This window comes from Dendrobates tinctorius, unplaced genomic scaffold, assembly GCF_039654945.1.
Source record: "Dendrobates tinctorius isolate UK_male_01 unplaced genomic scaffold, ASM3965494v1 ptg000091l, whole genome shotgun sequence".
NCBI classification, from domain to species: domain Eukaryota; kingdom Metazoa; phylum Chordata; class Amphibia; order Anura; family Dendrobatidae; genus Dendrobates; species Dendrobates tinctorius.
In genome coordinates this window covers 945,163-970,434 of record NW_027361759.1, presented here as the reverse complement: position 1 = coordinate 970,434, position 25,272 = coordinate 945,163, and the positions used below count along the sequence as shown (strand labels likewise).

At 41.9% G+C, this 25,272-nt stretch overlaps 1 protein-coding gene across 5 annotated transcripts in view; it reads right to left on the bottom strand.

The window, feature by feature from the left end:
* Window positions 1-25,272, bottom strand: part of FRMPD4 (FERM and PDZ domain containing 4) — an 808,734-nt gene that overhangs the window by 265,090 nt on the left and 518,372 nt on the right. For all 5 annotated transcript variants that reach the window (XM_073586154.1, XM_073586150.1, XM_073586151.1 and 2 more), the window contains one exon: window positions 20,600-20,760. In XM_073586154.1, the coding sequence (XP_073442255.1) occupies window positions 20,600-20,760 (161 nt within the window). The remainder of the gene's footprint in view (window positions 1-20,599; window positions 20,761-25,272) is intronic.

The following is a 25,272-nucleotide window of genomic DNA, read 5'->3' as shown; positions in this document are numbered from 1 at the left end:
ACTTATAATTTATTGACAGTGACTACGGAATATAAAGTGTCAATATCATTCACATTTATAAGAGCTGTACATAGAAGATTTACAGTATATCTTGATCCTCAAAATATTTCCCAGCCAAGTGCTCAAGTGTGAAAGGATTCAACATTTGTATGGCTTGCATGATACTCATAAAAGTCCTGGCTATTTTGTTTGCTCTGGTCCGTTCTCGTGTCTTTCACTTTTATATTTTGCAACTTCTGGTGTTTAGTTCCTGACCTTTGCTCATTTTTTTGCTTATTCGAATGCCTGATGATTCAGTCCCTGACTCTCTCTGACCTCCTGTTAACGACCTAGCTGGATGACTTTTCTCTCTGCCAGCTTGCTACACTGGCCAGCCACCACTCTGTGGATTTGATCCAGATACCTGTACAGAGTTTAAAGGGTGAAGGACAGACCTGAGGCTCTTGAGTTTGGGTCAGGAAACCGATGACTGTTCTGGACATCATGGTCCATACTGAAAATTTGTTAAAAAATGTCTGCATTTGGCCTAGGCAGCCATCTTTCATTTTATACAAAATTTTAAAGTACTTCATTACAGAGATTTATATAAATAATACAATGACTATTAATGTACTTTTATCAGGGTTCCAAATTTTCCATTATTTATTCACTTTTATGATGCTGATCTAATGCTTGTAAAGAATGGCTGATACCAGGCTAGAACTTGTTTAGATTGCCCTGTGGCACTTGTTTGACTAAGCACTTTCCTGATTAAAATCATTACAACTGTATCCACACAGGATTAGAAATATACTTAAAAAATGAATTTATAAGCAAAAGCTCTGTAAATTGTAACTATAGAGCTTGAATATGAAGCCTGCAGCTTAGAGGACACATTGACCAGGCTTGTTGCAATTACAGTACAGCTATCATCTGTTTGTGTATTTAGGGTGCTGTGTAAGCAAGCAGAGGTCTTGAAGACTATAGCCCCCGTTACACATAGCGATATCGCTAGCAATATCGCTGTAAAGTCACTGGTTTTGTGATGCAGCAGCGATATTGTTAGCGATATCGCTACATGTGATACTTACCTCCGACCAGTTCACCCGCTGCTCATCGCTGGTCGTGCGAGAACGTCCTGGACCATTTCTCGTCGTCAGCTTCCTGCTGGACTTCCTGTGGTGCCGACGAACGACGCGTGGACGCGGGCGGGAGGATGTCAGGATCGCCGCGTCTGACAGGTAAGTAGCAACCCCCGACCCCAGCGATGTCGCTGGTGAGATCTGCCTGTGTGGCAGCTCACTAGCGACCACTTAGCGATGCACCAGCGATCCATATCGTTGTCGGGATCGCTGGTGCATCACTAAGTGTAACGGTACCCTATGATGGATTGATACAAAAAGGATATTGGACAAAGAATAACAATTATTTGCTAAAATGGAAAGCTTCTTTAAATTGCAGTGCCTGCTGTGAGTCCAAGTTCCCGGGCGTATTTACAGCCAATGTTCACATTGCTGTCAGCGGTTTCTGTACCTGTGCCAACACCTTTATGACTGAAAGTCAGTGGCTACCAGGAGGAATAAAGTTCATTTTCTCCCAGGAGCCGTGTTATTACTATGGCATCTGCGCACTTTTCTAAAGCTGTTTACTTGCATACTAACGCTATATTTGAAGGTAAATATACTTGTCAGATTTTACAGGTCCCCTTTAAGTGACAGAGGAGGGATACTTTGAAAAATAAATCTTCTTTGTATGTAAAGTCTAATTACCATTCAAAATTTGATGATGAAACAAGATGGGTTCCAACACTGATTAGCATGACGCCTCTGTCATTAACTAAGTGATTATTAGGCACTGAGTTCATCATATCCCTGCTGTGCCAGTGTTCAAGATGTTCTTGCTGTTCTCCAGCAATCTTTCAAAGTGTTCAAATTTATGTAACAAAAGAAAATAATGTTGGAATATATAAATCTCAAATCTAGACCAAAAGTTGGATTGCTCTTGCATGGTACGCTAAATATTATAAATGGTAATCCTGTTATTGTCATATGGATATGTGACGACTGCAGGCAGGTATTTGTGGCCTATCGGTCAGTGTTGTGGTTGAAGCACACATGTCATCCCCCATGGAAGAGGAAGCAAGGAGATGGGTGGGGAACCCAGTCGCTGCTACAGAGAAGCATAAGGGGATTAGTAGATGAGTACTATAAATTTTATTCTTAATTTTTATAATAATAATAATAAATTTTATTTCTATAGCGCCGACATATTCCGCAACACTTTACATTTCAGAGGGGACATGTACAGACAATAGAATTACAGCATAGCAATAATCACATAACAGATACCAAGAGCAATGAGGGCCCTGCTCGCAAGCTTACAATCTATGAGGAAAAAGGTAGACACGAAAGCTGGGTGGTAACAATTGCCCTGATTGTATGGACCAGCCATAATGTTAAGTGTGTAACAGTACAGACAGAGGGCTAATGGATGCATAAAGCATGTGGGAACATGATGCGGGGACCTGGTTATGGTAAAGCTTTTGGCTGTGCCACACAGGGATAGATTAGATTAATGTGTTGAGGCGATAGGCCAGTCTGAATAAATGCGTTTTCAGGGCACGCTTAAAATTGTGGGGATTGTGGACTAATCGCATTGACCTGGGAAGTGCATTCCAAAGAATTGGCGCAGCACATGTAAAGTCTTGGAGACGGGAGTGGGAGGTTCTGATTACTGAGGATGCTAACCTCAGGTCATCAGCAGAACGGAGGGCGCGGGTAGGGTGGTATACTGAAACAAGGGAGGAGATGTAGGGTGGTGCTGAGCCATGGAAGGCTTTGTGGGTGAGGGTAATAAGTTTATACTGAATTCTGGAGTGGATGGGTAGCCAGTGTAATGACTGGCACATGGTAGAGGCATTGGTGTAACAATTGGTGAGGAATATGATCCTGGCTGCAGCATTCAAGACAGATTGGAGAGAAGAGAGTTTGGTAAGAGGGAGACTGATTAGAAGAGAATTACAATAGTCGAGACGAGAATGAATAAGAGAAACAGTAAGAGTTTTTGCGGAGTCAAAAGTAAGAAACGGTTGAATTCTAGAAATGTTTTTGAGGTGCAGATAACAAGAGCGAGCCAGTGATCGGATGTGGGGGGCAAAGGAAAGCTCGAAGTCAAGTATGACCCCAAGACAGTGGGCATGTTGCTGGGGAGTAATAGTGGAACCACACATGGAAATGGCAATGTCGGGTATTGGTACATTAGTAGTGGGAAGAAACACAAGGAGTTCAGTCTTTGACAGGTTCAGTTTCAGATATAATCCTGCCATCTCCACCTTTCTCATTATACAAGTATAAAACATATAATACTGGTGGATAAAACAAGGCTGAGCACAAGACCTTCACAGCCATCTACACATCAATGGGGAGATCTCATGACACCTTCTCTCCTTGTTTTATCCACCAGTATTATCAGTTTCAGATATAGTGAGGACATGATGTTAGACACAGCGCTTAGACAATCGCCGGTGTTTTCTAGAAAGGCTGGCGTGATGTCAGGAGAAGAAGCGTATAATTGGGTGTCATCAGCATAGAGATGGTACTGGAAACCAAATCTACTGATTGTTTGACCAATAGGGGCAGTGTACAAAGAGAAGAGGAGGGGGCCTAGGACAGATCCTTGAGGAACCCCAACAATATGGGGAAGATGAGAGGAGGAGGAACCAGCAAAAGATACAGTAGAGGAGCGGTCAGAGAGATAGGAGGAGAACCAGGAGAGAATGGTGTCCTTGAGGTCAATGGAACGGAGCATAGTGAGGAGGAGCTAATGATCCACAGTGTCGAATGCTGCAAAGAGATCCAAGAGAATTAGCCTGAAGTAATGACCATTTGATTTAGCTGTTAGTAGATCATTAGAGACCTTAGTGAGGGCAGTTTCAGCAGAGTGTAAAGAGTGGAAACTGGATCGGAAAGGGTCGAGAAGAGAGTTATCAAAGAGATAGTGGATAAGACGGGAGTGGATGAGGCGTTCCAGGAGTTTAGAGATGAAGGGAAGATTAGAGACAGGTCTATAGTTAGCGGCACAGTTTTGGTCGAGGGATGGTTTTTTAAGTAGTGGATGTATGATGGCATGCTTAAATGAGGAGGGAAAGATACCAGAAGAAAGAGAGAGGTTAAATAATTTAGTTAGGTGAGGGGGTGATAGCAGGGGAAAGGGACTGGAGGAGATGTGACAGAATTGGGTCACTGGTGCAAGTGGTTGGGCAAGAAGATGCAAGGAGCCTTCTTACTTCTTCTTCTGTGATTGGTTCAAAATCAGAGAGTGAGCTAGATGCAGTGGGGGAGGGAGGACAGTGCATGGTATGAGGTGATTGAGAGATAATTTCCTGTCAGATCTGGTCATTTTTTTCTTTGAAGTAATTGGCCAGATCGTCAGCTCGAAGCTGACGATGACCATGCTCTGCCGTAAAACGTAAAAAAAGGATATCCATTTGAAGGCCTCAATGAGATGTTTGAGTCACGGTCATGTTCTGTGTGTTATATGGATAGAACATGTACCCATTATATTGTATATGGTTGTTCAGTGGTCTATAAAAATCACAGAGACATATTTGTTTTTATCTGAGTCATGAATCAAAATCATCCATATATATATATATATATATACTATATGTGTATATGAATAATTTTGATTCATGTATGTATATATGTATACAGTTTACAAATAGAAAGATGGGGTCTCATCACAGTAACAGAGGGGTACAGGAGCAAAAATTTGAAAAAAATTAATGAGAAAAGAAGTCATTAAGATCACGTAAAAAAATACATATTTATATCAAGTGAGAAGTCCTCTTTAAAGAGAAATATAACCGGTAAATTGAAAACCATACTATCAAATACATAGACATAATTCCTAAATGAGTTTAATATTGGAAATAATAAAGGCATTTGACCATTACCTTAAAACAATGCTAAGCAATATTTATTGTATATACAATGTAGAATAAGATGAGCTTTCACAGTCTAAGTTTTGGAATTGCCTTTCCTGGTTGTTGAGCTTCATATGAGAATACAGCATGGCTTTAGTGGGGATAGATCAGGCACATTCTGTAGACTAATGCCTGTAATCCTTATTGTACTCTGTTAAAAAAAAAACCCATATAGATTTAAAGTAAAAATACAAGCTGTTGCTAAACCCAATGGGCACCGCTGACATTTATGTCACAGGACATGAAGTAAATATTAAATAGGGTCTCCATTGTCTCTAATAACCTTGTCCGTGACTAGCTTTCCAGTTTGCCAACTGTGTTGCTTTACTACGGCTACCTTCTAAATGTTTCTATTAGCTATAAAGCAGAATTATTATGTTTCCCATTGTGGTTTTCTTACATCTCTGCTATATAAATACATGACCCTCTGGTAGAGTACGTGCTCGCTTATTTGTATTCTCTGATTGCAGTACTTTATGTCAGCTGTGTCCCAAAATGTGACGTCTATCCTCCTGGAACAGTCTGTAACAAGCTAGATGCTGCATACGAATGAGGCCGGCTTCATGAATCAAGTAGAGTGAAATCAAACGTCTGATTGTATACGTTCATTTATCAGCCGTTTCATTTCTAGTAGTATTGAAATATACCTGCTAGGACGTGAAGAAAACATTTCATTTAAATGTTGCTTGATTTGAATTTCAAGAAATGGGTGTTTTAGCAATGTTCAACAGCATTCCGTTCCCTACTTTCTAATCAATGACCTAGATGCTCGATGCCCCTCGACACTAGCAGAATGGATGTTCTGTAAGCATGGCAGGTGGTACCGCCTAAAGACAACCAATCACTAGTTACTGTTATGTGCCAGTGTCTTCTAAGTATTTAATTCAATTAATACTTGGCTATAGTCCGTCCCCAATTTTAAGTTAAAGGATACATTTTCATCATGCCAAACATAATATAAGTTTAGTTGTAGGAATACCCTGAAGGGAAGGGGCAACTGCTATATAAAAATAATAGGTGAGGTGGTATCTGTGGAAGCTGCTCAATGACACCTTAAATTATGGCTTTATTCTTGTGTATCGCATAATATGTTGGGTGTGTCTGAGGTTCTGAAAAAAATGTACTCATTATGTATTTTTGGGAATTGGGAATTTTTCTTTATTCAATATTTTTTTGTTAAACGGGGTTAACTGATATATAAAATCCTTTTTAAACAAACTTTTAAAGGGAATTTGTTACTGGGTTTTTGACACGTAATCTGAGAGCAACATGATGTACTGTGGGGGTAAAGACCCCAATTCTAGCCACGTGTCTGTTACTGGACTGCTTGCTGTCATTTTGATAAAATCACACTTTGACAAGTACTACATTATCACTGGGGACTAGTAAACCTGCTGCCAGGTAGTTCTCCATATTCATGAACTCTGTTTAACTCCGTTCCCACCACTGATTAGCAGATTTCTGCCTATGCACAGTGTACACAGAAATCTGCCAATCAGTGATGTGGGCAGGGTTATACAGAGCTTAGCATTCAGAGAACTGATAGATCTGAAGCAGATAAAACAATGATTTTATCAAAATACAACATGAAGCCGCCCAGTAAGAGACAAATTGCTGGAATCAGGGTCTCGGTCCTTACATCACGCTGCTCTTAGATAGCATATGGAAAAACATGATGACGGGTTCCTTTTAAAAACTGTGATTTGGATTCTGCAACTTTTTATTCCTTTTGAATTACCAAAAGTAAAAGCAAAGTTCTCTCTACAAGTAGAGATGAGCGAGTAGTGAAATACTCGGACTCGCTGTACTCGTTACGAGTAGCTCCTAATACTCGGGTACTCGTAACGAGTAGCGAGTCCAATGTAAGTCTATGGGAGATGCAAGTAATGGGCTGTGTGTGTGTACTGAACTGGGCGGGGACTGTGCAAAGACTGTGCCGGGCTGTGCGGGACTGTGCTGGGCTGTGCGGGATTGTGCTGGGCTGTGCAGGTACTGTGCGGGGACTGTGGTGGGCTGTGTGGGACTGTGCTGGGCTTTGAGGGACTGTGCTGGGCTGTGCAGCTACTGTGCGGGGATTGTGCTGGGCTGTGCGGGACTGTGCCGGGCTTTGCAGGTACTGTTGGGGACTGTGCTGGGCTGTGCGGGACTGTGCTTGCTGTGCGCGACTGTGCTGGGATGTGCAGGACTGTGCTGGGCTTTGCGGGACTGTGCTGGGCTTTGCGGGACTGTGCTGGGCTCTGCGGGACTGTGCTGGGCTTTGCGGGACTGTGCTGGGCTTTGCGGGACTGTGCTGGGCTTTGCGGGACTGTGCTGGGCTGTGCGGGACTATGCTGGGCTGTGCAGGACTGTGCTGGGCTGTGCGGGACTGTGCTAGGCTGTGCGGAACTGTGCTGGGCTGTGCGGAACTGTGCTGGGCTGTGCAGGTACTGTGTGGGGACTGTGCTGGGCTCTGAGGGGACTGTGCTGGGCTGTGCGGGACTGTGCTGGGCTGTGCAGGTACTGTACAGGGACTGTGCCGGACTGTGCGGGACTGTGCCAGGCTGTGCGGGGACTGTGCAGGGACTGTGCTGGGCTGTGCGGGGATTGTGCCGGCTGTGCCAAATATTGCGAGGCGAGTAGTGAAATACTCGCAAGGATTCGAGTACCGCGAGTACAGCATTACTCGCCGAGTACCGAATCCTAACGAGTATACTCACTCATCCCTATCTACAAGACCTTGCATTGTGTAATCCTTCTATCCAACAGTTCTTCTGTAGTGGCACTGCAGGAAATTCAGCACTTGCTGCTAGGTTCCCACATAGATTACAGCTGATTACAGGCTTTAAGTCTTAATGCCCTTTTACATTTAGCGATGCACCAGCGATCCGACGAGCGATCCGACCCGGTCAGGATCGCTGGTGCATCGCTAAATGATCGCTAGTGAGCTTTCATACAGAAAGATCTCACGGCGATGCAGCAGCGACGCAGCGCACGATGCTCACCTTCCACACACAGCGATCCTGACGTCCTCCCGCCCGCCTCCACGCGTCGCTCGTCGTCACAGCAGGAAGCCCAGCAGGAAGCAGACGACGAGAAATGGAGCCGGACATTCTCGCGCGATCAGCGATGGACAGCGGGGGAGCCGGTCGGAGGTAAGTATCACACATAGCGATATCGCTAGCGATATCGCTATAACATCACAAAATCAGTGACGATATCGCTATGTGTAAAACCCCCTTTAGAAATAGGACTACCTGTGATCAATTTACAATTGAAAACTCTTTCTAAGATAAAGGGGTAAAACCTATGTAAATTCAAAGATCAAAGCATAAGCACTCCAACTTTATAGGCAAATATTCAAACTTTGTGCTTAACCCTTTAAAGCCCCCTTTCATGATGGGATTAAAAAGCCTCTATTTCTACAGCATTGTAGAAAAGGTCAGGTTTATCTGACAAAAGTTAAGTTCCTTTTCTAATGAGCAGAATCAGTTCATTTCTTATTACAGCTATTACAACCTTGACCATTCAAGATTGACAGTGGCTTAGGGGAGAACTCCTCTCTTATCGGGTCATCATGTTATTCAATGACCTGATCATGAACAGAAAGACCCTGTCCTGTCAGTGTTGGGGACCTGGAGAAGGCTACCGTCAACTCACTTAGCCTGTTGTTAAGGTACATTGTTTCCCTAACTATAGCCACTGCCCTAATGACACTGATCATAATGTACTAGGATGCAGTAGCATGCCAATACATTGTTAGTGTAAAGTAGCGATAATACATTTAAATGTAATTTAAAAATTGTAATTGAAATGTTTGCAAAAAATGTACACAAAAAAAAACATTTAGTGTAAAATACATTGTTTGAACATGCCTTACACAAAGACTACAAATATTAGCTTTGTATGAACATATTAACATGAAAAATTACTTTGCTGGGTGACACAGTTGGGAACATGGATGTAATTTAGCTGTACTCCAAACATAATAAAAAAAAAATAAAATGTATCCAACATAACACAAGGAACCAGCATTTTCAAGAAAATCTGGCACCTAAAATAAATTAGGCATGATTTCATTGCCAATATTTAGAGTACAAATTGTGTTACTTCTGAGGGTAGGTTCACAATAGTATAAAATCGTTCAAAGTTTCATCCAGAAAATGGCACAATTTTTTTCTCTCATCATCTGTGTACAGTCTATTTTCAATCTATTTTTTACAGCAGCAGCTACTAATAATTTACAGGACCATTTACAGCTTCCTATGCTATAGAATTGTAATGTATCTGTAAAAATTGGATGCTATACTGTGGCTCCATATGGCATTCAATTTTTTACGTACTGTGACAGAGTCACTGGCATAGTATGTGGAGGGTAGATACGTGTCACGGAACATACTGCAGTCGTAGTGTTTTTTTCTCCTGCACGCTAAGTGCTGAGAGGATTATTAGGAACCTATGTTATGGGCTGGTTTTGAGGACCTTCATAGAGCGAGTGAGAGGAGGTTCACCGTATTTCTCCACCTGCAGAGTCCTGACAGGACCTGTGTGAGGTCAAGGTCAAGTGACCATCACATGGGATGTTAAAAACCTGGACATGAGAGTCAGGCAGGGTTGTCTCTTGGGAGAGCAGGAACTTCCACATAGCTCCAGTAGGAGTTCAGGATTGTGCGGGTTGACTGCAGGTGAAAAGTCAAAGATGCTATAGGATATTTACAGGATGAAAATGATGAAATGGTAAGACAGGATGTTGAGAAGGCCAAACTTTTAAATTCCTATTTTGCATCTGTTTTCTCTCAGAAAGGAAATGTAACATCAACTGTTCTTCACTGACCTATTAAGGAAATAGAAGAATCCAGGATATCTATAAACAGAAAGATAGTGAGGACACACTTAGCTAACCTAAATGAATTCAAGTCTCCAGGTCCAGATGAATTACACCCCAGAGTACTGAAGGAGATGGCAGAAGAAATTTTTGAACCCCTCTCCATAATCTTTGAAAATTCTTGGAGAACAGGAGAAGTCCCAGAAGACTGGAGAAGAGCAAATGTTGTTCCTATCTTCAAAAAGGGGAAGAAGGTGGACCCAGGAAACTATAGGCCGGTGAGTCTGACTTCTATACCAGGAAAGATCTTTGAACAAATTATTAAACAACATGGATGTCAGTACCTGGATAAGAATGAAGTGATTAAACAGAGTCAGCATAGGTTTGTAACTAATAAGTCATGTCAGACTAACTTAATTTCCTTCTATGACGGAATCACTGATTGGGTGGATCAAGGAAATGCTGTAGATATAGTATATCTTGACTTCAGCAAAGCATTTGACAAAGTATCTCATACAATCCTTATTGAAAAAATGACTAAGTATGGAATGGACAAGGCAACTGTTAGGTGGATTCATAACTGGCTTAGTGATCGGACCCAAAGAGTGGTCGTAAATGGCTGCACATCCAGTTGGAAGAATGTCTCAAGTGGGGTACTACAGGGCTCTGTCCTGGGCCCTGTATTGTTCAACATCTTTATCAACGATTTAGATGAAGGAATTGAGGGTAAACTGATTAATTTGCTGATGACACAAAGCTAGGAGGGATAGCTAATACTAGAGAAGAGAGAGAGAGGATTCAAAAAGACATAAATAAACTGGAGCAGTGGGCAGCAACTAACAGCATGGTTTTTAACAGAGAAAAATGCAAAGTACTACATCTGGGCAATAAAAATGAAAAAGCATATACAGAATGGGAGGAATAGGGCTAAGCAACAGCACATGTGAAAAAGACTTGAGTATACTAATAGATCACAGACTGAATATGAGTCAACAGTGTGATGCAGCAGCAAAAAAGGCAAATGCAATTCTAGGATGTATTAACAGAAGCATACAGTCTAGATCACGTGAAGTCATTATTGCCCTCTACTCCTCTTTGGTCAGACCTCATCTGGAATATTGTGTCCAGTTTTGGGCACCACATTTTAAAAAAGACATCAACAAACTGGAGCAAGTTCAGAAAAGAGCGACCAGAATGGTGACCGGTCTGCAATCCCTGTCTTATGAGGAAAGGTTGCAGGATTTGGGAATGTTTAGTTTGCAAAAGAGAAGACTGAGAGGAGACTTATTAGCTGTCTGCAAATATCTAAAGGGCTGTCACATTGTAGAAGGATCATCTTTATTCTCACTTGCACAAGGAAAGACTAGAAGCAATGGGATGAAACTGAATGGGAGGAGACACAGATTAGATATTAGAAAAAACTTTTTGACAGAGTGATCAATGAGTGGAACAGGCTGCCACGAGAAGTGGTGAGTTCTCCTTCAATGGAAGTCTTCAAACAGAGGCTGACTGGGATGATTTAGCGAATCCTGCTTTGAGCAGGGGGTTGGACCAGATGGCCCAGGAGGTCCCTTCCAACACTACGATTCTATGATTCTATGAACCCTGCAGGCAGGGCCGTATTTAGAGTTTATGCTGCCCTAGCCACTTTTAGTGCTGCCTCCCCCATTGGTGAGTACGACTAATGCAGACACTTTTGGCAAAAATCGCTGATTTGAAAGTAGCCTTTCTCCTTAGTGCAGCCATCTCCCCAGTGCAGCCGTCTCCCCAGTGCAGCCGTCTCCACAGTGCAGCCGTCTCCACAGTGCAGCCGTCTCCACAGTGCAGCCGTCTCCACAGTGCAGCCGTCTCCACAGTGCAGCCGTCTCCACAGTGCAGCAGTCTCCACAGTGCAGCCGTCTCCACAGTGCAGCCATCTCCACAGTGCAGCCATCTCCCCAGTGCACCCATCTCACTAGTGCAGCCATCTCCCCAGTGCAGCCATCTCCCCAGTGCAGCCATCTCCTCAGTGCAGCCATCTCCCCAGTGCAGCCATCTTCTCAGTCTAGCCATCTCCTCAGTGCACCCATCTCCCTAGTGCAGCCATCTCCCCAGTGCAGTCATCTGCTCAGTGCACCCATCTCCCTAGTGCAGCCATCTCCGCAGTACAGCCATATCCTCAGTGCAACCATCTCCATAGTGCAGCCATCTCCCCAGTGCAGCCATCTCCCCAGTGCAGCCATCTCCCCAGTGCAGCCATCTCCCTAGTGCAGCCATCTCCCCAGTGCAGCCATCTCCTCAGTGCAGCCATTTCCCCAGTGCAGCCATTTTCTCAGTGTAGCCATCTCCCTAGTGCAGCCATCTCCCCAGTGCAGCCATCTCCCCAGTGCAGCCATCTCCTCAGTGCACCCATCTCCCTAGTGCAGCCATCTCCCCAGTGCAGCCATATCCTCAGTGCAGCCATCTCCCTAGTGCAGCCATCTCCCCAGTGCAGCTATATCCTCAGTGTACCCATCTCCCTAGTGCAGCCATCTCCACAATGTACCCATCTCTGTTGTGAATTCACTTTCTGGCCTACCTCTGGTTACTAGTGAAGGTAGTGGAGCTGGTATATTGACAGAGGGGTCGCGACTCGCGAGTTCTCTTTCCGGGCTCCCTCTGGTGGTTACAGGAGGTAATGGAGCTGATCTAATTAACAGAAGTCTGCCACCTGATAAGGAGGCGGATGATTGGACATCTGGAGATTCTGATTGGATTTAAGACAGCCGACTCCTTCTATCCCTGCTGGTGATTTTTTCCTGCCTCCTGAGGTCTTAGTTTGCAGCTCAGTCCCTGCTTGCTCAAGCTAAGTGTTCTTTTGCTATTGTTCACATTTGATTTGGTTTTGTCTATTTCAGTTTTGTGTGATCAGCCAGCCCCTGCTGGGGCTGTGCTGAATTTCCATTATTTTGTTACTGCTTGTGCCAGTTTGCTTTTGTCCCTTATTAGATTTGCCTCTCTTTGCTCTGTTTTCAGAATATACCAGAGTGCAGATATAGTGGGCGAAGTCTAGTGACTTCAGTGTTTTTTCTGTCAGACGTGTTGGGCATTTTTTGCTGTTTTTTTGCATGATTGCAGACAGTGTCTTTCCTTTCCTGTCCTGTCTAGTTAGTTTGGGCCCCATCGTTTGCTCAGCCTATTTTCCTACCTACTTTTGTGTTTTCATCTTGTCTCACCAACAATATATGTTTGGGGGCTATCTATTCCTTTGGGGTCTGCTCTGGGGCAGTTTAGATTTCCCTTTTCTTGCTTTAGGCTTATTTAGTTCTTCGGCTGTGTCAAGGCGTCTAGAATCATTGTAGGTACGTTCCACGGCTACTGCTAGTTGTGTGGATAGGATCAGGGGTCTGCAATCCGCTTAGTTACCAACCTCTCTGGTTTTCTGTGGCTTAGCTTGGTGTTACTTTCGTCCTCGGTGACCTAATCATAACACATCTCCCTAGTGCACCCGTCTCCCCAGTGCACCCGTCTCCCCAGTGCACCCGTCTCCCCAGTGCACCCGTCTCCCCAGTGCACCCGTCTCCCCAGTGCAGCCATCTCCTCAGTGCACCCGTCTCCCCACTGCAGCCATCTCCTCAGTGCACCTGTCTCCCCAGTGCAGCCATCTCCCCAGTGCAGCCATCTCCCCAGTGCAGCCATCTCTCCAGTGCAGCCATCTCCCTATTGCAACCATCCAGAGATCTCCAGCGGTCACCTACACTGTAGGTCTCACAGTCAGCTGACCGTGACAACTAGCCTAGTGACCGGAGATAACCCCCGGTCATGTGCATGGCAGTTCTCATGGTAACACGGCAGTTCTCGTGGTAAGCTAAGTTATCACGAGAACTGCAGTGGATGGGGACTTCTGGCGGTGGGAGGAGGTATTTAAATTAGTACACATGCGTAGTAAGCTGCGTTTACTGAGTAATCATTAGATGTTTTACCGCATCTAATGATTGTCTATGGGAAATTTACGCTGCAGGGACAGAGCATCCCTGCATCGTAAATAGACATGCTATGGTCTGGAAAGATGCGCCGTATGTGCGGATATGCAGGTCTGCCACCTACGTCTTTGAATGCATAGTGGAGATGGGATTTCATGAAATCCCATCCACTATACTGTAACATCTGGACGCTGCGGGTTTGACGCTGCAGATGTACACAGCATCAAACCCGCAGCGTTTCCTGACCGTGGAAACATACCCTTATGAAGCCCCCTTCAGAGTGCCTGTGACATGTAGAAAAATGATTATCTGGAGAAGAAAAGGTGAGCGCTAGTTACTGTTGGCTATTTTGTGTTATTCCAATACACACAAAGGAAATAAACATGTGTAAGTCCAACAATTTTCTGGGAGAAATACTTCATTTTCTGGAACAATTGCAAGAATGACAAGACTTTCAACCATGACTGTATGACTTACATCATATGTTGTGTCTCTGCTTCTGATGCATGCTCACACGCCGAGACCACATATTTCCTTGCAGATGATCGCTGATTCAATCAACCATCATGTTCTTTATCAGCTGTGGGTGGAATGGAGCTCTGCCCATGTCTGTTAACCTGCTAAATCCCATTGCAAATCTCTGAAAGAGGGATTTAACACGTCAGCAATGCGGCACATCATTTCACATGCTCATCGGCGCACCCGTGACATAATTGCAGGTTGCCGAAGGGTTGTCATTACAGCCAGGGAGTTTGCTGATGTCCCCATGCCTGTCATCACAATTTTCCTGTGAATACACATTGTATGTATAGCAGAAACTTTTGGAAGGTCGCAGCTTCAAGTTCCCTAAGGCGATTATTAAATCCAGTGAAAAGTAAAAAAAAGTTTTTAAAAGTATGAAAAAAGTTAAAAAATGCAAATGTTCAAATCACCCACTTATATCACCCAAATATATTTTTGTTTTTTAATTGTTTTATTTTCAATGGGTCACATTGAAAATAAAACAATTAAAAAACAAAAATGTATTTGGTATCGCTGTGTTTAGAAATGTCCGATCATTCAAAATATAAGATAAATTAATCCGATCCATAAACGGCGTATTGAAAAAACTTAAAAACAATGAATTGCATTTTTTTGGCCACCACAACAGTGCAATAAGAGGCGATCAAAACATTGTTTCTACCCCAAAATGGTTTCAATAAAAACACAAAACAATAAGCCCTCACACATCTCCATATCCTAAAATATGAAAATGTTACAAATCTCGGAAAATAGTGACAAAAGAAAAAAACAATTTTCTTACAAATTTCCAATTTTTTTCACCACTTAATTTAAAAAAATAAATGTTTGCTAGCTGCATACTCGTACTGCCCTTGAGAATTATATCGCCAAGCCAGTTTTACCAAATAGTGAACATGGTAAATAAAAAGCACAAACAACAATTGTGGAATTGCACTCTTCGTCCAATTTCACCACACTTAGATTTTTTTCCCATTTTTCAGTACACTATGGGGTAGAATAAATGGCATTATTCAAAATTACAACTTGTCCCGCAAAAAATGATGGAAAAATAAAAAAATTTATGGCTCTTGGAAGCAGGGCAGGAAAAAACAAAAATGAAAAATTTGAAAATTGCCCGAGGGTGAAGGGGTTAAATATAAATGCTTATGTCCTTCTTTTTAACATTTATTTAGTGATTTTCAGGTGGTTACAGAATGTACCTGTCAGAAAAAGATTATATGTGCACAAACTATAAGTCTCTAACACTGCTTATTGGCAGAAATAATCGCAGTACCATTAATAACGTTTATTACTTGATATGCCAGAGGAATTGCGCTGTCATAAACCTCTTGGGGATTTTGATTATAAATATAAAATTTTACCTGTTATAAATATTTAACACAAAGATAAATGTTATATTTTACCTCAATGACAATATTACCTTTATCCAATGTCACCTTTTATTAAATTCTCTTTAAATTTTGTTTCTATATTTTATCAACATAAGTCAATAGACACTAAAACTAAAAAGCCAAATCTTTCATTTGCTAGCCGCTAGCAAGACAATAGTAACAGTGGCACTTTTAACATGACAGTGAGTGTACACATACAATTAGGCCCATATATATTTGGACAGAGACATTTTTCTAATTTTGGTTCTAGACATTACCACAATGAATTTTAAACAAAACAATTCAGATGCAGTTGAAGTTTAGACTTTCAGCTTTCATTTGAGGGTATCCACATTAAAATTGGATGAAGGGTTTAGGTGTTTCAGCTCCTTAACATGTGCCACCCTGTTTTTAAAGGGACTAAAAGTAATTGGACAATTGACTCCAAGGCTATTTCACTGACAGGTGTGGGCAATCCCTTAATTATGTCATTCTCAGTTAAGCAGATAAAAGGCCTGGAGTTGATTTGAGGTGTGGTGCTTGCATTTGGAAGGTTTTGCTGTGAAGGAAACATGTGGTCAAAGGAGCTCTCCATGCAGGTGAAACAAGCATCCTTAAGCTGCAAAAGCAGAAAAAACCCATCCGAGAAATTGCTACAACATTAGGAGTTGCCAAATCTACAGTTTGATACATCCTGAGAAAGAAAGAAAGAAAGAAAGAAAGCACTGGTGAACTCATCATTGCAAAAAGACCTGGGCGCCCACGGAAGAAAACAGTGGTGGATGATCGCAGAATAAACTCCATGGTGAAGATAAACCCCTTCACAACAGCCAACCAAGTGAACAACACTCTCCAGGAGGTAGGCATATCAATATCCAAATCTACCATAAAGAGAAGACTGCATGAAAGTAAATACAGAGGGTTCAATGCCCGGTGCAAGCCACTCATAAGCATCAAGAATAAAAAGGCTAGACTGGACTTTGCTAAAAAAAACATCTGAAAAAGCCAGCACAGTTCTGGAAGAACATTCTTTTGACAGATGAAACCAAGATCAACCTCAACCAGAATGATGGAAAGAGAAAAGTATGGCGAAGGCATGGTACAGCTCATGATCCAAAGCATACCACATCATCTGTAAAACACAGCAGTGGCAGTGTGATGGCTTGGACATGCATGGCTGCCAGTGGCACTGGGTCACTAGTGTTTATTGATGATGTGACACAGGACAGAAGCAGCTGAATGAATTCTGAGGTATTCAGAGCCGTACTGTGTGCTCAGATCCAGCCAAATGCAGCCAAACTGGTCGTCGTTTCATACTACAGATGGACAATGACCCAACACATAAAGCCAAAGCAACCCAGGAGTTTATTAAAGCAACGAATTGGAATATTCTTGAATGGCCAAGTCAGTCACCTGATCTCAACCCAATTGAGCATGCATTTCACTTGTTAAAGACTAAACTTCAGACAGAAAGACCCACAAACGAACAGCAACCGAAAACCACCGCAGTGAAGGCCTGGCAGAGCATCAAAAAGGAGGAAACACAGCGTCTGGTGATGTCCATGAGTTCAAGACTTCAGGCAGTCATTGCCAACAAAGGGTTTTCAACCAAGTACTAGAAATGAACATTTTATTTACAATTATTTAATCTGTCCAATTACTTTTGGTCCCTTTAAAAACAGGGTGGCACATGTTAAGAAGCTGAAACTGCTAAACCCTTCATCCAATTTTAATGTGGATAATCTCAAATGAAAGCTGAAAGTCTGAACTTCAGCTGCATCTGAATTGTTTTTTTTAAATTCATTGTGGTAATGTCTAGAACCAAAATTAGAAAAATATTGTCTCTGTCCAAATATATATGGACTCAACTGTAAGTGACTGCATGCTCACCCACTCTAGTCTCCCTCAGCAATTGTAATGCACATGACCAGCAAGAGCACATTCAGCCTAATTAAAAAAAATTGTCAATGATCTTCCCATGAGAAGATAATGAAACAATGTTGAGTCTCATAAGTTGGGTGAAGCACAAAATAAGCATATCAACCAGTGTTAATACAGTCTACGACCAGTTTCACACGTCCAGATAATTCCGGTACCAGTAAACATGGTACCGCAGCTATCCGTGTCCATGTAGACACATGGTACCTCCGTGTGGCACATGTGTGGCAACTGTGTGCCGCACGTGAGCAGCACCAGGACCACACGGACGGCCGCCAGGAAGTGGCGCTACAGTAAGCGATGTTCTCAACGGCTGGTGCTGAACGCTGGTGTCATTCTGCTCTCCTGGTCTGCTGGCAACATCAAGCAGGAGAGAATGAATGAAAATCCGACGTGGGGTCCCCCTCAGATTGTGAACCAACCAGATGAAACTTACAGCTGGGGGCTGCAGCCCTCAGCTGTCAGCTTCATCAAGGTTGGTTCTCAAGAATAGAGGGGTCCCCTCTCTGTTTTTTTAATTATTTAAATAAATAATTAAAAAAAACAGCATGGGGACCCCTCTATTCTTGAGAACCAACCTTGATGAAGCTGACAGCTGAGGGCTGCAGCCCCCAGCTGTAAGTTTCGTCTGGTTGGTTCACAAATAGAGGGTGACCCAACGTCGGGTTTTCATTCATTCTCTTTTGCTTGCTGTTGTCGGCAGAGCAGGAGAGCAGAATGACAGCTGTGTTCAGCACCAGTCACAGGGGAATACAGCGGCATACAGTAGCCGCTTCTTCCCAGTGTCTGTCAGTGAGCACGGAGGACAGTGTGAACTGGTCTATGTGTATACGTGTGCAGCACATGTTGCGGGTCGTGTGTCCATGTTAAAACGGACATGTCAGTGTATTTTGCACATGGACACATGGTCCGTGAAAACATGCTGACATATGCATAGACCCACTCATTTTAATGGTCTACGTGTGTCAGTGTCTCCGGTATGTGAGAAAACTGTCACTACATGTACCAGAGCCACTAACGTGTGAAAGAGGCCTAAGGGCACAAATCATACAAATCGTAACAAGATCGAAAAGCAGTGTACGGACTGGCAAGCAGCTCTCCGGCTTCATGAAGCTGTCATGCTGTCAAGCCTTGTTACATGACTTAGGATAAAAGCCAAAACCAGAATCTCAATTTGCAGACACTGTGTTTCGGGGTACTGCCCTCGTCAGTGCAAAGTGTGAGATCTGGTTTGGCTGTGTGATAGGCGTCTGACCGATATCCAAGAAGTATTGTTTCTCCATGCGGAGAATGACATGCTAAGCATGCCAAGATGAGTAGACTTAAAACCGCAATGGTCTTCTGGGAAATATGCATATTGTCTCTTCAGAGAGGGAGAGAACTAGAACTCTAGTCACACTTTGCACTGACGAGGGGCAGTACCTTGACACACAGTGTCTGCAAATTGAGATTCTGGTTTTGGCTTTTATCCTAAGTCATGTAACAAGGCTTGTTAAAGGGTCAACATTGACTTTTAGGATTGCTACTTCCAATAGTTGGCACTAGAGTTCTAGTCTTCTTTCTCTGTGAAGAGACAATTTGCATACAACCTAGAGTTCAATAACTTAACTGGTGCTTTGATAGATAATTTATATTGTATTTGTTTCTCACCAAAAAGTCTTGTTTTTTTCTTTGTTCAACTCAAAGATCAAAACATATCATCAGAGTGAACTTTATGGTAACTACTTATTCATTTGAATAAGAAATTGCACCAATAGTGACATCAGTTTTTTTCTATGCTTAATTAATGCATGTAAAAACATGATATGTACATTTTTTGAAGAGTTTTCCGCTCATATATCATGGCAAAATGAGAGATTTCAGGTCTCTTTTTATGTAGTTAGAGAGAGCTCTTTGAAGCGGAAATGTGCCAAAATCACACCATACTGTTACACCCCATTTTAAAATTAAAAACTCATGAAAAACCACATGGACAAAAGTGCAAAAAAAATTTACATAATTGTTCATACTAAACTGTTAGGCATTTATGCATTGTGGCTATGTTGTTGTAATTATGCAATATTTTTTGTCATGATTTTGCAACCTGCAACATATGAAAAGTCTTCCAGCAATAATAATTAAAGTAAAACCTGTTACTCAATTCATGCTGCACAAACCAAAGGCACCATAACTTAGAGCCTGGCTATGCGATTGCAGCCAGGTGTGTTTTTATCCCTGCACCGCTCAAGTTGAACTAGAGATGCTGAGAGAAGTTGGCTGGGGAAAGTGCTGGACTAGTAATGTGTGGAGATTTGTGTGTTCAAATAATTTGACCGTGTTTTCAGAACTTAGTTAGCCTGTTAGGGTTATGGCTTGATGACTATCATTGTTGGGAAAGGCCAGGTGATGCACATTTCCCAGCTTTATAAAAATCCAGCCTCCGCTAACCTTGTGCCAAAAAACAGCAGCCATGGGTTCTTCTAAGCAGTTGCCCAGCACTTTGAAAATGAAAATGGTGGAGGCCCACAAAGCAGGGGAAGGCTATAAGAAGATAGCAAAGTGTTTTTAAGTTGTCTATAATGCCTATACCCTCTTTTTTTAAACAACCTTTGACTCGATCACAAGCCATTGAGGCTTGATGGATGAATGATCTGTAGGAAGATCGATCTTGAGCAATCCTGAATGGGTCCACCAAGATCTTATCCACTACTTTGTTTGCCTTGTTCCTTCTGACCATGATATCCTTATCCATCCATGGTATTGATAATATCCTTCTCCAGCACCTCATTTTGAAGATGTCGGTTCTTCTGACTTTTTTCTTTATGGTCCATATTTCACATCTGTATGTTACCATAGAAAAGACCAAACTATGTACAATGCATGTCTTCATCACCAGTAAAATACACAACTCCCTTTGTTTAAAGTGAGGGCCTATACCTTACGCCTACCTATTCCCTACTTTTTTGAAGAAAGCTCTTTGGTATTATAATATGAAAAGTATTTTTATATGTTTAATTATCACATGATCACTGACTAAAATAAGAATTAATCACATGCAAAATCTTTTTAAAATACAGTCACTCACCTGGTGTTACAGAGCGAACAACAACTGGTTTTTCACTCCCTGCAACAAACCCAAAACCAAGAACTGGATCTCTCCTCATTTCCACATTTCTAGGTGTAGGAGGGTTGATTTGGCAACCTTCAATTCGGGGGTCTTCATATGTCGGCGTTTGTGTCAAGTGACTGTGGAAAAAATATAGCATTCTGTTCAGCTCTTTTGTTTGTAGACTTATCGTACACAGATCACTAAGAGCTCTAAGGAACATTGTAAAGTACAGCTTTATTCTCATTATTCCCATTAGTAGCTTGCTCGTTAGTTGTGTTCTGCAATTACACATTTAGCACCACGGACATAACAAAAAGTGTTAATTATCTGAATAAATCTAGCCCAGAAGAAACTGTGTGTTATACTTAAGTTAAGAGATTCCGATGGTGCGGAAAATGTTATAGAATTAGCAATTAAGATTAGAAACTTCTATTATGTCTTTAAAATATGGAAAATGCAGGAGAACAAATTCTCTACAGCTTATATACAGTAACTGGATGTAATGCAATATGACAAAATGAGCAAACAACAGTTGTATCTATATTCATTTGTCTTCTATACGATGTTTAATGCCACTATACAGATTGATGACCTGGAAATAGAACTCATCTTTTTTTTTATCATGAGCTTTTTTTCTTATTAGAAAGAGATGGAACTTGTTTTTTTAAAAAGAATCTGGAAAACTACAGTGTCCACATGTGCAAAGCTGTTAGAGCCCTATAAACCAAGACTGAAAATTGAGTGATGGCTCCATTAACTAAGGGTCTGAAAAGAGTTTACAGTTTAATAATTAGTTTGCATCATAACATTCATTTGAACATCCTCTACATCCGAGATAACTTTTTTTTGGCATCACCATATCTAATTTACTTTAACATATAATGCACAAAAAACAGGTGAAAAATTCCCAGGTGGGTGAAATTGACGAAAAAAATGCAATCCTGCCATTGTTTTATGTGTATTGTTATTATAATTGTGCAGTTAAAATAATGTGGCAACATGATTCTTCATAACACACTTGCATATTTTGTTTTAATTTGGTGGTTCAAAAAAATACTGAATTCTGCGAAAAAAGAAAAATTTGTTTCTAGTTGCCATTTTCTGAGACCCATAACTTTTTTTGTTTTTACTGTTGAAGAAGCTGTGAGGTTTTTTTTGTTTTTGTATAGTAAGCTGTTGCTTATGTTAAGACTATTTTTTTTATACATCCAACATTTTGCTCACATTTTATTGTACTTATGGAGCAGGTAAGGTGAGTGAAAAATGGCAATTTTTTTATTTTCTTTAGCATGTTTACAACTGTATTAATTAACTTAATATTTTCAGAGATTATATTTCTAATACCAAGCATGCTCATTCCTTTATTTTATTATTTACTTATTCTTCAATTGAGAGAAGGGGGATATTTTAAACTTTTGTATATTTTTATATTTTTTTATTAACCCCTTCACGACCTATGACGCCTACGTAGGCGTCATGAAAAGCAGTGCACAAACGATCTATGACGCCTACGTAGGCGTCATGCTATAAATAGCCCCCCTGCGGGTCGGGTGACCGGGGTCACTGAAAGGTCACCCGACCCGCACACAAAGGACCCTTCAGAGTTAACACCTGGGGGTGTGGCTTAGCCCCCACGTGCCTACGATCGCTTTGATTGGCTGTTAAAAGTGAAACTGCCAATCAGAGCGATTGTAATATTTCACCAATGAAAATTGGTGAAATATTACAATCCAGCCATGGCCGATGCTGAAATAGCATCGGACATGGCTGGACACCGAGACCCGACACCCCCCACACCGACTGACGGCACCGATCGGCTGCCACCACCGTTTGACGGCACCGATCGGCAGCCGCCGTCATGATCTGCCCCTCCGCCTTCCCTCAGCCCCCCCAGCCCTCCGATCGCCCCTCCGATCACCCACTCTCACCCTCCTTTGTGCCTCCGACCTCCCGCTATCCGTCCCGGTGTCCTGCCGTCCAGCGTCATGGGCGCCGCCATCTTGCAAGATGGCGGGTGCATGCGCAGTGCGCCGAATCGAATCTGCAATGCTGCAGATTCATTCATTTATTTTGATCACTATGATAAACTTTCATAGTGATCAAAATAAATAAAAAGTAAATCACCGCCCCCCTTATCACCCCCATAGGTAGGGACAAATAATAACATTTTTTTTTTTTCCATTAGGGTTAGGTCCAGGGCTAGGGTTAGGGTTAGGGTTAGGGCTAGGGTTAGGGCTAGGGTTAGGTCTAGGGTTAGGGTTGGACTAAGGGTTAGGGTTGGACTAGGGGTTAGGGTTGGACTAGGGGTTAGGGTTGGACTAGGGGTTAGGGTTGGACTAGGGGTTAGGGTTGGACTAAGGGTTAGGGTTGAACTTAGGGTTAGAGTTGAATTTAGGGTTAGGGTTGAACTTAGGGTTAGGGTTGAACTTAGGGTTAGGGTTGAACTTAGGGTTAGGGTTGGAATTGGGATTAGGGTTGGGTTGGGGTTGGGATTACGGTTAGGCTTGTGGTTAGGGTTAGAGTTGGGATTTCGTTAGGGGTGTGTTGGGATTAGGGTTGTGGTTAGGGTTATGATTAGGGTTGGGATTAGGGTTAGGGGTGTGTTGGGGTTAGAGTTGGAGATAGAATTGAGGGGTTTCCACTGTTTAGGCACATCAGGGGCTCTCCAAACGCGACATGGAGCCACCATTTATTCCAGCCAATTTTGCGTTCAAAAAGTCAAACGGTGCTCCCTCCATTTCGAGCCCCGACGTGTGCCCAAACAGTGGTGTACCCCCACTTATGGGGTATCAGGGTACTCAGGAAAAATTGCACAACAACTTTGGGGGTCTAATTTCTCCTGTTACCCTTGGGAAAATAAAAAAATGGGGGCTAAAATAATTATTTTTGTGGAAAAAAAAAGATTTTTTATTTTCACGGTTCTGCGTTATAAACTTCTGTGAAGCACTTGGGGGTTCAACGTGCTCACCACACATTTAGATAAGTTCCTTCGGGGGTCTAGTTTCCAAAATGGGGTCACTTGTGGGGGAGCTCCAATGTTTAGGCACACAGGGGCTCTCCAAATGCGACATGGTGTCCGCTAACGATTGGAGCTAATTTTCCAATCAAAAAGTCACATGGCTCTCCTTCCCTTCCGGGCCTTGCGGTGCGCCCAAACAGTGGTTTATGACCACATATGAGATATTGATGTACTCAGGAGAAATTGCCCAACAAATTTTATGATCCATTTTATCCTGTTGCCCATGTGAAAATGAAAAAATTGAGGCCAAATAAAATTTTTGTGAAAGAAAAATTACTTTTTTTTTTTACAGTTCAATTTGTGAAGCACCTGGGGGTTCAAAGTGCTCACTATGCATCTAGATAAGTTCCTTGGAGGGTCTTGTTTCCAAAATGGGCTCACTTGTGGGGGAGCTCCAATGTTTAGGCACACAGGTACTCTTAAAACAAGACATGGCAACCGCTAAACATTCAAGCATATTTTACATTCAAAAAGTAAAATGGCGCTCCTTGCCTTCTGAGCCCTGCCGTGCGCCCAAACAGTAGTTTATGACCACATATGAGGTATCAGTGTACTCAGGAGAAATTGCCCAACAAATTATAGGATACATTTTATCCTGTTACCCATGTGAAAATGAAAAAACTGATGCTAAAATAAAATTTTGGTTGGAAAAATTAAAATGTCCATTTTTTCATTCCATGTTGCTTTAGTTCCTGTGAAGCACCTGAAGGGTTAATAATCTTCTTGAATGTAGTTTTGAGTAGCTTGAGGGGTGCAGTTTTTAGAATGGTGACACTTTTGGGTATTTTCTGCCATTTAGACCCCTCAAAGTTACTTCAAATGTGAGGTGGTCCCTAAAAAAAATGGTTTTGTAAATTTTGTTGTAAAAATGAGAAATTGCTGGTCAACTTTTAACCCTTATAACTTCCTAACGAAAAAAAATGTTGTTTCCAAAATTGTGCTGATGTAAAGTAGACATGTGGGAAATGTTATTTATTAACTATTTTGTGTCACATAACTCTCTGGTTTAACAGAATAAAAATTCAAAATTTGAAAATTGCAAAATTTTCAAAATTTTCGCCAAATTTCCATTTTTTTCACAAATAAACGCAAAAATTATCGACCTAAATTTACCACTATCATGAAGCCCAATATGTCACGAAAAAACAATCTCGGAATCGCTAGGATGCGTTGAAGCGTTCCTGAGTTATTACCTCATAAAGGGACATTGGTCAGAATTGCAAAAAATGGCCAGGTCATTAAGGTCAAAATAGGCTGGGTCATGAAGGGGTTAATATTTAATTATTTTTATTGCCTTTTGGAATCTAAACCTGTAATCATTTGATTGTACTATATAATGTATAGCATTATATAGTTGAAAGAACAATCTTTTATGAAGCCCAGCTATAGGCCCCAGTTAAATACCAGTATAAACAACTGACAGGCATTTAATTGGTTACACAGTGATTAGAGCTAGCTCCTTTCACTGCTGATAAAGGAAGATCCTTGGCACCACCAAATGTGGTGCAAGCTCAGACACTACGTACTGCCCTTGTGCCCACATAATATATACACATATCATTATATTGTTGCGAAGGGGTTAATATTTAAAAAAATTTGCATTTTTTTGTACAGAATTTTTAGGTTTAGG